Source organism: Pogona vitticeps, chromosome 2, assembly GCF_051106095.1.
Source record: "Pogona vitticeps strain Pit_001003342236 chromosome 2, PviZW2.1, whole genome shotgun sequence".
NCBI classification, from domain to species: Eukaryota; Metazoa; Chordata; class Lepidosauria; order Squamata; family Agamidae; genus Pogona; species Pogona vitticeps.
Genome location: NC_135784.1, coordinates 143081462 through 143093883, shown reverse-complemented (window position 1 = coordinate 143093883; position 12422 = coordinate 143081462). Strand labels below are relative to the sequence as shown.

General features: G+C 44.1%; 1 protein-coding gene across 3 annotated transcripts in view; it reads left to right on the top strand.

The window, feature by feature from the left end:
• Positions 1 to 12422, top strand: part of BAHCC1 (BAH domain and coiled-coil containing 1) — a 108009-nt gene that overhangs the window by 80787 nt on the left and 14800 nt on the right. For all 3 annotated transcript variants that reach the window (XM_020813401.3, XM_020813391.3, XM_020813369.3), the window contains exons 15-17: positions 9677 to 9791; positions 10619 to 10886; positions 12139 to 12324. In XM_020813401.3, coding sequence (XP_020669060.3) covers positions 9677 to 9791; positions 10619 to 10886; positions 12139 to 12324 — 569 coding nt within the window. The remainder of the gene's footprint in view (positions 1 to 9676; positions 9792 to 10618; positions 10887 to 12138; positions 12325 to 12422) is intronic.

Genomic DNA, 12422 nt, shown 5'->3' with positions numbered 1-12422 from the left:
TGAGGCAAAGAGGGAGTGGGGAGGATGGACCTGTCCCTATTTGCACAACTATGTTGCAGAGGGTATGTGACTGTATTTTTCAGGAGTCTCTACAAATGGTTATTTCCTAGACCTTGGAACTTTCTCTTTTGTTGTTGTCCTGGAAGTAGCGTGACTTTTTTTCACATCAAACAGAATGCAACATGTGTTCCATATGTACTTGTTATCTGTTGCAACGTTGTGTATTTGTACACTGCCAAAGCCAGTGCAACTGTCAAGAAGAGAGATCCCATTGCCCTATTGGATATTATGGATACCTGTGGACAGGTGTTTGTGTGTCAGAAAGAGAGAATAAGAGAGAGCTGGAAGGAGAGGTGATGATGTTCATGAAATATTTGGAAGCCAAAGTCTCTTGTTGTTTGTAGTTGTTCCTGTTGCTGCCACTCCAGACCTGGATGCATTTCAGCCCCAAATACAATGATTTCCTTCCACCCCATAGTGGACATCGGGGCCTGGGAAACCAAATGGGATTGGAGAGACGTCTGTTTCTCTGTCCCAAACCTTCTCTCCCGCCCCAGGTCGGCTTTGCCTCCTGCACCGCTTTGGGGAAAGAATTGCCCCTCTTTGAAGAGGAAGGCAGCGTTGCATAAAAGCCTCTTTATCTGTGCTGTATAAAGTCATTGGTCACGCTGCAGTGGTGTTCATTGCTGCTGGCGCTTTATGATTATCCATTAGCCGCCCGGCACAGTCATTCCCGCACTCACGGGCCCTGTATAATTGTCCTTCTCTGCTACAAATTGCCTCTCCCGGCAGGCCCATTTGCATAAATCCTCCAAGCTAGTCCAAACATGATTGGAGCACGCGTGTGTGCGCTGCATCAATCCTGATGATTTGGTAATAATAGTTAAATCTGTACTAAATGGTTCCTTCAATTAAGACAGAAGAAAAAAAAATTAATCTCTAGGTTTTATGTCACAAAACATTAGCAAATGTAGTGAAGGTTACAGGGGAAAAAAAGCAGTTAGTGTTGGCTTTGGGTTGCAACATGGCTCTACCATATGGCTCATGGAAACCTTCCAGGGCTCACTGAAGAACTTGCTTGTCTTTTCTCCCATTTCTCCTTGCCCACCACCAGCCCTTTATATAGATTTATCCTGGAGGTGAAGCAGAATCCCTGTTTCCTCCCTGCATCTTTTAAAATTGTGCAGATTCGTGCAAAATTAAATCCAAAAGGGAGTTCAGTCTTTGGCACTAATATAACCTATCAAGTGATATCAGAGGATAGGAGGTCATATGAAGGCAACAAGCAGGGCACTAAATGACAATACTGTATTCTTGCTCTGTGCATTCTAAGAGTATGTCTGCGTGATTCCAGAAGCCATTCCATCAGAGTGAGTTCGTGACCAAATCTTCATAGCTAGGCTTTCCTTTTGAAATACAGGATTCTGTCCTTTACGTTCTGCGACCTCCGACATAGTCCACACTCCATGTTCTCTGTTGCCTGGGAAGGCAAAACACTGAGAAGTAAAATTCTTCCACTTACAGAGAGGAGCTGGTGTTTATGATGAGCTTCATCAGCAGGGATAAACAACAGCTTGAGAGAGCGATTGATAAAGCGATCATCGGCTGTGCCACAGACGTTTTGTCCTGCTATGGTCTCTGGTCAAATGTTTTGCAAATTCGTAATGAATTATTATAAATATTTGTAAAGTTGGTTTGACCAAAGTCCTAACCAGGAGAAGGGGGAAAAGTGCTTTCTGAAAAGATGGTCAACAAAAGCTCCTTGGTAGTTCGAATTATTTGCCAAAACATGGTCACATTCTATATGTGAACCCAGTTGGCAGCAGTTATTATCACATTCTACCAAGAGCGTTGCCACTGGTGACATTCTCACCAATCTTGGGAAGCAAGGCTAAATATGTTTGGAACATAGATTCTTCTTTTCCAATTTTTGTACCTAGAAAGTAAAAGTGTATTCATGAACTACTAACTGCAAAGGGCCTTTGAGAACCGTGACCTGCTCTGTTTACCACAGTGGGCTCAGAGCCTGAGGTACCTGATGCTGTTCTGTGGTGCAGTAAAATGGGCTCAGTTGGCCTCTCAAAAGCCATAAAAGCAGCAGGATCCAATCCCTTGAATGCTCACATGTGAGCACATGGGAAATCAACCTTTTCCCACAGATCAAGGCATCTCAGTGTGGTTCCAGACGGTTCAGGCTCTCAGAAAGAGAAAGAGAGAGAGTGTGTGTGTGTGTTAACCTGAATGGTGGCTTGTGCTGCTTTCCGCTTGGTTCATTTGCATGTATCTGCCTTGTAAGCCTGCCCCAGCAAACAGCCATGGCATAGGATTCCCTTACTGCGTGCCAGGCCAAGGCTGCCAGCCATGGTGGCATCCTTTCCCTGTGTTTCAGGTGGAGGCTTTTGGCTTCAGCAGAGCAACACATGCTTCTATGGCAGCTGCAGGCCCAGCCCCTTGGCCTGTTTCCTATCAGGAACATTCCGATTCCTTGAGCTTTCCACGCTGAACAGAGCTTCTTGCCAAGCACGCCTCCCTCCTGCCACTCCCCGGAACTGAGCGGTGGCCAGGAGCCATGGTAATTCCCCACTGAAGTCAGTCTGCTGAGGTGCTCAGGTTGGGGGGTTGGGGGCTTGGCCTCAGCTGGAGCCTGGCATTGCCCGCTGCTGCTCCTAAGCCAGCCCGCTCCTCCTCCTCCGCCTCCTGCTGATGGCCCTTCGCCTGCTTCAGGGTGCTCCGCTTCCTTCCCACCCTCAGCTTAACCAGGGAATTCCCGCCTTCCTTTCCTTTCCTCTTTCCTGCCGGCAGCCGCAGCCCGGAATGGAATTTGGCACCGGCTTCAGGGTCAAGACTGGGTCAAAAGGTTGAGGTACTGGGGCAAGGCCCGAGAGGAGAGTGTGAACAGAAGCTGTCTTGGGAAGATGGGGTTTGTGCGGCCTCAAGCCCTGGGCTGCATTCCCAGGGTGCAGCCAACAAGAGGCAGCTTCTCTGGAGCTTGGGTGCCGGAGTGGAGCAATTAGAACTAACGAGCACTAGAGATCAGAGCGGGCAGCCAGCCAGCTTGGGGGGGGATGGGACCAAGCCTTCAGGGAACTGATTCATTTCATACTTACTATGCTAGGAGAACAAGCATTGCCAAAGCACTGTAGAGAAGATCCTTTGGAAGGTGACAAAGGATGACCCACCCCGATGAAGCCAGGCCTGATTCTTTGAAGTTCTTGGTTAGGGGCAAGCGAGGAGAGGGGGTGGAAGGTGAACTTCCTCTGCCACTTTTCCATTCTGAATCTGGCCTACACTTCAAATGGAGTACAGAGCTTCCCTTGTCACTTCTTGCCTTTCTCCCATCATCCTCCCATTGCTCCTTTAGTGTGCCAGATGAGACCAATCATACTCATATTGTCTTCTCGAGTCTGGTCTAAACTGGCTGCAGACTGGCCGGAAGGGAAACAGGAAGAGTTTGGAATGGAACAGGAAGATTTTACTGAGCTGTGTGTGGAAGCCTGTGGCCAAAGGTACCTGAAGAAACTGTTGCAGAGTTTTAAAGTTCTTCTTAAATTCCTGTAGCTGTGCAGCAGAAGGGCAAGGATTCACAGAGCAGAATAGCTTCAAATTAACCAGAGCAGACCACCCCTTTTTTTCTCATTAACTGGCACTTACAGTCTCAGTAACCCACTCAGACACACTAGTGGAAGAAAGAATAAAAATGTGTCTCTACTTACAGTTGAACAGATCTACAGTAAAACTGATGCACGTGACTGCTCTTGATAACAAGCTTCAACAGGCTTACTGCTTCCAGCAGACAAAAGAGAGGGGGAAAACAGCAGAGAGGTGGGGCTATCATTGTATCAGAGGCAGGAAGGAACATTTGGTTATTGCTGAGTAGGTTGACAATAACCCCAGTCTAAAAAGGTCCCTCCCAGCCACACCTACTAGAAGCAGCATGTGAGTTTACAATAACTACAACAGATGTTGGGGTTTGTATGTGCTGTGATTCTGTGGGAGCACAAAAGGAACACAGAATATAAGAGTGGGCATAGATTCCTGCTTTTTAAAGACACAAATACACACACTTTGTGTGTGTGTGTGTGTGTGTGTGTGTGTGTGTGTGTGAGCGAGCGAGAGAGAGAGAGAGAGAGTTAGTTCATGGGCAATGCTGGAATTTCTGAAGCTGAAAAGGTTGCTAAATGAAACCGGTTGAGGACTGGCCATGTGCAGTGTAAGACCTTAGCCCTCCCCAGGAATAACAGAAGGAAAGTAAACTGCATAAGGTAAATAGCATACATTATGCAAAAGTAAGAGAAATCACACAAGCTTGGGCAATCCATGTAGGCCACTGAATTTTAATTCCATGATGCAGAATATGCAAAAAACTTAACAGACATGCCCAAGCATACCAGAGTCATTACCAACAGCTCTTGACATTGGCGTGCTGCTAGTCCTGCCGTAAAGCAGAGGAATGGTCACTCAATATAGAATCCCACAGGTGGTGCAGAATTTCTGAGAAATTCCTTCTCTTTTAACAACAACTGCTAATACCTAGAAGAGGAACCCAGATTTTATTCTTATACTGTACTAGCTGTAGAATAAAAGTTCAAACTGTACTGCCAGTTTCTCTTAAACTCTTAGGATCACTTTGCGTTTGTTTAAAGTGCTGGACAGAAAGCACTTTGTGGTATAGTAGTTAATGTGGTCGTTTTAGTTTTTCTGATGCCCATTGTGCTTGGTATATGTATATACCCTGCGGAGAAGCCGAGCTTCTTACTTGCCTGTACATACAGAAACATTGCAAGACTGATCCATGTGGGAGTTTTGCTACAGCTCTAGGAAAATAGAGACTCATTAATCAAGAGAGTGAGACATCTGCACTCCCCACTGTTCCTTCCTCATGTCTCCCAGCCTCTGTCCTGCTTTCCTTAAAGACCTGTGATACATCCTCCTATTTTGCCATGAGCCCCTGCAATTCTTCTTCCCCACACATCCCACCAAGTAGAACAAATGTTCAAAGTTAGGAAGAGAAGACAGTCAAACCAACCCAATATTTGAGAATGGCTTAGTCTGAGAATATGGCACATCAGCACATTGAAGCAATTTTAATCCAGAACGGTAGTCCTTACTGTGTGCATGTGTTGAAGTCTGCACCTTTGAGGTATCTCCTGGCTTCCTGGTTCTTTTAAGATATGCTGCCCATCTTCCCCCACCCATGAAGCTTGTCCCTTCAGAGCAGAACGAAAGAGTGGCACTGAGACCCTTTACACAATTCATGTTGCCACCCGTATTGCTCTCCTTTTGGTGCTGAGGGAGTTAAGCTGCCTGGGCAAGCACTACACTGTAGTTCCTCTGGCAATCCCCCTGCTCATAAAATCTTCTGACAAGCTCCACTGAAAGAGGTGATTGTCCCAAAGCCCCCTCCATAGCTGGTGAATTAATGAGCTGCAGCAAAAGTGGCAGCCGCTCTGGAATGTTGCTGGAAGACATAAAAAGTCCTGGAATGTCTCCTCCCTTTCCTAGAGCAGCCTCAGGATATGGGGTGGGTAGGGGTCTAGCATGATCCCATCATCCACCACATCCCCCAAGAAACAGGCACAGGAGTTGTCCACTCAGTCTTGTGGTATCAACCTTGTCTCTTCTGTGGAGGATGCGGCAAAAGCTTTACCATGTCCCTGTTCATCCAAGTCTCCTAGAAGTATACCTTCTCCTACTACCGAGGTCCAGTAGGAGTCTTCCCACATATAACTTAGGATCTGTAGGAAAGGAGCTGCCTCAGGATCCCTCTGTGCAGGTGGCAAATGCTGTCATTTTCCAGAGAAGGCAAAGCTTGGAAGTAACTTGTTGCATATGATGTTAGCTGTAATGAATTCCGTTTTTTTCCAAAATGAAGATGTGACTACATGACAATTAGCCTTGACAACTTTTTTTTTATCAGAGTTTTTCTATAGGTATTGCGCTATGACCTCATCAAATAGGGGAGGAGGGTTTTCATATGCTCCAGCCACTGGCTCATTCTGTGCTTTGTACTGCTGGCCTGGTGCTCTGTAATGGATATGGAGGCAATATGGGGTAGATGGGAGGATAGTGGTTTTTCTAGTACAGATCAGTAGCTTGTAGTATTCAGAGTTTTTAAATGCAATGAAAATTATCATCACCTATACACAGCAGAAAGTAGAGTTACTATTAAAAACAGTAATTATAACAATGACTAACTCTATTTTAATTGGCATTTGAGAAAATAACTTCCTAAGCCTTTTCGGTAATTATGTCTTGCAGAACAATGGCACTTATTTCATCCTAAGGCTTTTTCACTCTTTAGGAAGGAATGTAAAACTTTCCTACTCTGTTTTATAGAAAATTTGATATTGGTCCATATGAAGAAACTTTATTGAATATTATTTATGTACTTTGTTTAGTCTGTAATAGCTGCATTTTGACTTTATGGAATATTTTATACAAAAATTGATGTGTAACTTCCTAATATGCAATCCTGACAAAGGGGCTTTTCAAATGTGTGTATATGGGTGCAGAACATAAAAGAAATTATTTTACACAGAGACATGAAGCTCTCTGCAATATGTAAGGCCTCACCTTCTTCTCTGCCAGTCACAGAGACTTTCCTAGTAATACTAACTAGTCCTTCATATGTGTCAGGAGAAATTTGGTCTCCTGTTTTACACAGCTGCCACAATTCAGCCTTCATCCAAGTTGCTTCCTGAGGAAACTGGAGTTCAATAGAACCCAGATGTCTTGGCACCTAGTTCGTGCTGTGCCCTCCTGTGCTGAAAAGGCAGGAGGAGATCTCAAGCTATGTTGTTGTCTGGAGAGGAGTGCTTTAGAATCATAGAATAATGGAGTTGGAAGGAGCCTATAAGGCCACTGAGTCCAAGCCCTGGCTCAGTGCAGGAATCCAGTTGAAGTATATCAGACAGATAGTTCTCTGTCTAATTTTTCTCTTGAATGTCTCAGCATTCACCACCCCCAAAAAGCAATTGGTTCTATTGTTGTAGTGCTCGGAAAGCTATGACGTTTTCCCCTGATATTCAGCCTAAATATGGCTTCCTATAATTTGAGCCCATTATTATGTGTCCTGCACTCTGGGATGATCGAGAACAGATCCTGCCCCTTCTCCGTATGACAGCCTTTCAAGTACTGTATTTGAAAAGTACTATCACATTTCTCCTCGGTCTTCTTTTCTCAAGGCTAAACATGGCCAGGTCCCTCATAAGGCTTGGTTTCCATTTCCCTGATCAATCCTTGTTGCCCTCCTCTGAACTTGCTCCAGTTTGTTGGCATCCTTAAAGTTCAATGTTCAGAACAAGAATCACTGCTCAAGATGAGACCTAAACAGTGCTGAATAGAGGGGGGACTAGTACCTCATGGGATGTGGAGACTATACTTCTGTTACTCCATCCTAAGATCTCATTTGCCTTTTTTGCAGCCACATCACACTGTTGGCTCGTATTCAGCTTTTGACCTACAACAAATCCAACATCCTTCTCATTTGTAGTATTATTGAGCCAAGTATCCCCTATCTTAAAGCTCTGTGTTTGGGTTTTCCCCCCCTAGATGTAGAACATAGCACTTATCCCTATTAAATTTTAGTGACCATCCAGCACTGAGGCAGCTCCATTAGGGGAAGAGACCAAGCACTTTAAATCTAGGTTTGCCCAACCCTGTCCATCCTTGTGCTGCAGTCTGTGAAATACAGTGGTTATTATCTAGCATGTTTCTACTCTTTACAAAAAGTGAAGTCCCCAGATGCTGTGAACCAAGGCAATAATCAGTTTTCTGCCTGAAAAAAACATTGTGCTGATACATTTTTAACATAAATGGAATCTATTTTTGTATTTTTCCAACACATTTTCATATAACCACGATATCTAGAAATAAAGTTGTAAATGATGTTTTATGCCAAAAGATGCAGCATAGAATTGCAGAAGACAGAGTAAAATTGTTAGAACGTGTTTGTGTTTGCATGCTCGTTCTATGCTGGCAGACATATAGGAATTTTTGCAAACAAAGCACTGCATACAGTCAAACATTGGTTGAAGGAGAGAAAGAGGCACATTCTAATGTAGCCTAGAAATTCAGAGGATTCATTGCTGGAGGGAGGGGGCTGATGTTTGAGAATATTTATGGAAACTCATTTTTCTGTATTTATTTGCCTGTTGTTTAGATCTTGTAAAGCTTAATCAGAGCTGTGTTAGAGCATAACATGCTGGCAGTATTCAGAGCTGTGAGTTGCAGATTCACATGCTTCTCCAGAAAATAAGAGCATATCACTTGTGTAGTTAAAGTAGGAGTTCTAGGTAGAGATAGACTTATTTATTTATTTATTTATTTATTTATTTATTTATTTATTTATTTATTTATTTATTTATTTATTTATTTATTGGACTTATATACCGCCCCATAGCGCTACAAGCACTCTCCGGGCGGTTTACAATTTTTTAATTATACAGGCTACACATTGCCCCCCCAGCAAGCTGGGTACTCATTTTACCGACCTCGGAAGGATGGAAGGCTGAGTCAACCTTGAGTCAGCTATTTGGGATTGAACCCCAGGTCGTGAGCACAGTTTTAGCTGCAGTACAGCGTTTTAACCACTGCGCCACGAGGCTTATTTATTTATTTATTTATTTATTTATTTATTTATTTATTTATTTATTTATTTATTTATTTACCACCCACACTACCCAAAGGTCTCTGGGCGGCTTACAGCATTTTAAATACAGTAAAAAGATAAAAAGATAAAACAATTAAAATGCAATTAAAAATACAGTGCTCTAAAGATTGCCACCAGGGCAATTTTTGCCACCCACAAAAAATTTGTGTTTCTATTTCAGATATTCTCATTCAAAAACCCACCAAGTAGTACTAGATATTTTTTGTGCGCAGGCAGGCAGGAAGTACAAAGGAGATATGACCATACAATCCGCGACATTGATCCTTAGGGCACTGCGAGCCAGTGCTCGTGGTGCAGTGGTTAAACCGCTGTACTGCATTCAAAGCTGTGCTCACGACCCAGAGTTCAATCCCAGGTAGCCGGCTCAAGGTTGACTCAGCCTTCTATCCTTCCGAGTTCGGTAAAATGAGTACCCAGCTCGCTTGGGGGGGGGGGGAATGTGTAGCCTGCATAATTAACTTGTAAACCGCCCAGAGAGTGCTTGAAGCACTATGGGACGGTATATAAGCATCATGCTTTGCTTTTGCTTTTGCTGGTGGTTTACAGGCAAAATATACATTTGTGAAAAAATGAAATGTCTAGTATGTACATGTGCACACACAGAGAAATACTCATATACTGTGTTTGGTTGTACATATAAATACAGAGATAAGACACAAAGGGGACAAAAGGGAACTAAGCAAAGAGGCTTGAAAGAAACCAAAGGATGTCAGTCAGTTCTTCATTTCTTAAAAAAAATAGGCAAGATTTTTATGCAGAATGGCTCAGGGAATACATTCATGGGATGTGAACAAACAAAACCAATATGGGATGGATTTGTGGTGTGCATGTAGGAAAGCGCTAATCATTTCCGCTTAGTCCAAATGATGCTTGGGCTCTGTCTGTGCATGGTGCTCCACCCCTCCACCTGATCTGGCTGTCGGTTCCACTCCATTTTATAGAGGAGACAGTGAGCTGAATATCTTTCCACTGGACTTTCTTCAAACGTTCTTTTCCCATTCACAGGTCAGTAAAGGCAAGCTTATCTTTGCTGTGTGCAGAGCTGCGGGCTGAGGGGGAGCCAAAGAAGAAAAAACGGAAAATATCAGAGACAGCTTATGGTGGCCTCAAGAGCTCACAGGTGAGAACACTTCAGCTTTATTCTTTAGCCTCCATTGCAGATGAACAAGTGATCCTTCAATGATTTGAATAGGTGGGGCCTGATCTGAGCCAAGGGCAACAATATTCTTGTCCCCTTTTAAAAGACAGAAATCTTCACCGCATCAACCATGATGCATTAGGTGCCAGTGCCCAACCTAGCAGGATCAGTGGGTGCGATATTTTCCTAGTCTTTGAATGTTCACATCTGCTGCTTGCTATCTCCTTCTACTTACCCTCAAAGACTAGAAAAATTAATTATGTACAAAAAGCAAATATAAACAAGCAATTGTACCATTTGAATTGGTGTTTTGTCTTCTTTTAAATTACTGGTTTCGTAACTTCATACACACACACAAAGTTACAGGAAACAGAATGTTACAGAAATATATCTTAAAATATAATATGAAATGACACTTGAGGTCTAAGGAGGCCAGAAGGTTTCTGATTGCTGTTTTCAAATATCTTAAAGATTGCCATTACAGATAATAGATGTCAGTTAATTGGCACAGAAAAGTGAGGTCCTGGGTTTAGTTTGCAAGGAAGAGAATGGAGATAGGAAGTCCCTTCTAACAGAGCAGTTGCTATAAAGCACAGAATTCCCTTCTTTGAAGGATTTAGAAGATTTGGCTATAGAGAGTCCAACTTCAATAGCAGTAGAGCCAGATAAGATTTTTTTTCAGCCTTTTCCAATTTCTTAATTCTCACAATTGTCCCACAAGTGAGCAGGAGGGAGAGGGAGATGCCGGACGATGAGAATTCTGTGCATCTTCTGCCGTTAGTAACAAAACTTCTTCTGTACGGTTCCAGGATAAGGTGCGTTGCAAGAAGAGTAGCTCCCAATGCAAGCTGACTTCCAATGTGGTGCACAAGGTTTCCCATCTTAAGCAGAAGGTCAAGAGCAAAGGCTTGCCTGCCAACATTGGCCCATTCCGCCGAAAAGAGCCAACCCCTGCTGCTCGGATCCAAAAGAAACTATCTCATCCCAAGAGCTCTAAAGCCGCACCTTCTGCCAAATACCTACAACAAGACCTCACTTCCTCCGAGGCGAAGCCAAGCACGGGGAATCCTGATGCAGGTATAGAAGGGATTTGCAGGGAAGTAAAGTTGGTTGTGTGAAATGTAGGGATCACATCAGTCATAAGTGTCCTGCTTCCTGCTGCCAAAAGGATACTGACCCTCTGAGGCAGCCAGTGGCCTCTTGCATGGAACTGACAGAGAGCTTGTCCTCTGAGCTGTTTGCTGAGCTCCCAAGGTGCAAAATCCCTGTTCGTTTGTGCATCTTTCCACTGAGGAAGATTATCCCAATTGGTTTCTCCCAAGGCATTCGTGGGCAAGTCCATATTCCCCCAAAGTCATTATCATCAGCTCTGGCCAGGGTTTTGCCGCACAAGTGTATTTCCTGCTGGCAAGCAGAGGAAGCCGTGGGGTTTAAAAATAGCTGCATGTGATGGCCTCTGCAGGGGCCAATGTCCGTTCCCATTTGACTGCAGCCTTATGGGTTTCCCTTGGAGCTCCTGGGGCATCTTATCAGGAAGCCAAGGCTGAGACAGGAATCCTGCTTCCACTCCCTAAAGCCAAAAGAACAAAGACACATTGTCAGAGGGGGCAAGAGAGCCAGGATGTAGGAGCTGAGATCGGAAGGGGGATGCACAGCCAGCTCGACAGTGGGGTCAGCACAGAGGGAGGTTATTCTCAACTAAAACACAGTCATTCACAGCTTTGTTTGCTTTGCTTTGTTTCTTCGTTTATTTAAAAGCTTTTACCCTCACCATTCTACTCACCATGAGTATGCCAGGCTAAGTAATTTACTAAGTGCTTATTCCTCAGGCCTTCACTGCAGTAGCCTCAGCCGCCAGGGAGTACCAATGTTGGGCTGGCGAGAAGTCAGGTTGCCATTCATGAGTGGGGAAGAGGCCTTGCAGAGGGCGACTCCCTGGACAAAATGCGCTAATCCCCCATAATAAAATGCTTTGTGAACTATTGCCTCTAAGCCAGTGGTTCCCAACCTTGGGTCTTTAGATGTTCTTGGACTAAAACTCCCAGAAGCCTTCACTACTAGCTATGCTGGCCAGCATTTCTGGGAGTTGTAGTTCAAGAACATCTAGGGACCCAAGGTTGGGAACCATTGATCTTTACTTCACAGTTCATTTTGGAGTATAGGCCTCAAAAACTATGTGGTGATTGTTTGTGGGATGTATCATGATAGCTAAAGATGTGTGGGCATAAGTGAAGTTGGGAATGATGAGGAAAGTTGGAGTCTCCCCCTCATGTTCTGTTTGCTCCACTTACATTCTTCAACTTTAACTAACTCTCCTCCATATCTGCAGATGACAATCACCACAAAGACTATAAAAGCGATGATGATGGTGGTGGTGATGACTTGACCAGTGACACCAGCTCCACCCTCCATGTGACAGTCAGTCCTGCTGTGATTGGCCCCTCTCCCTCCTCAGTAGTGAAAATGGAGGCCAATCAGAAGGCGAAAAAGAAAAAGGAGAGGCAGGGGTTGCTAGGTAAGGGAAATGTGTTTTTTTTAACATGCTAAATCCACCCCAGCTGACAAGGAACTGGGCATTGAAGCTTGGTGGGGATATGAGTCAGATTGCATCTG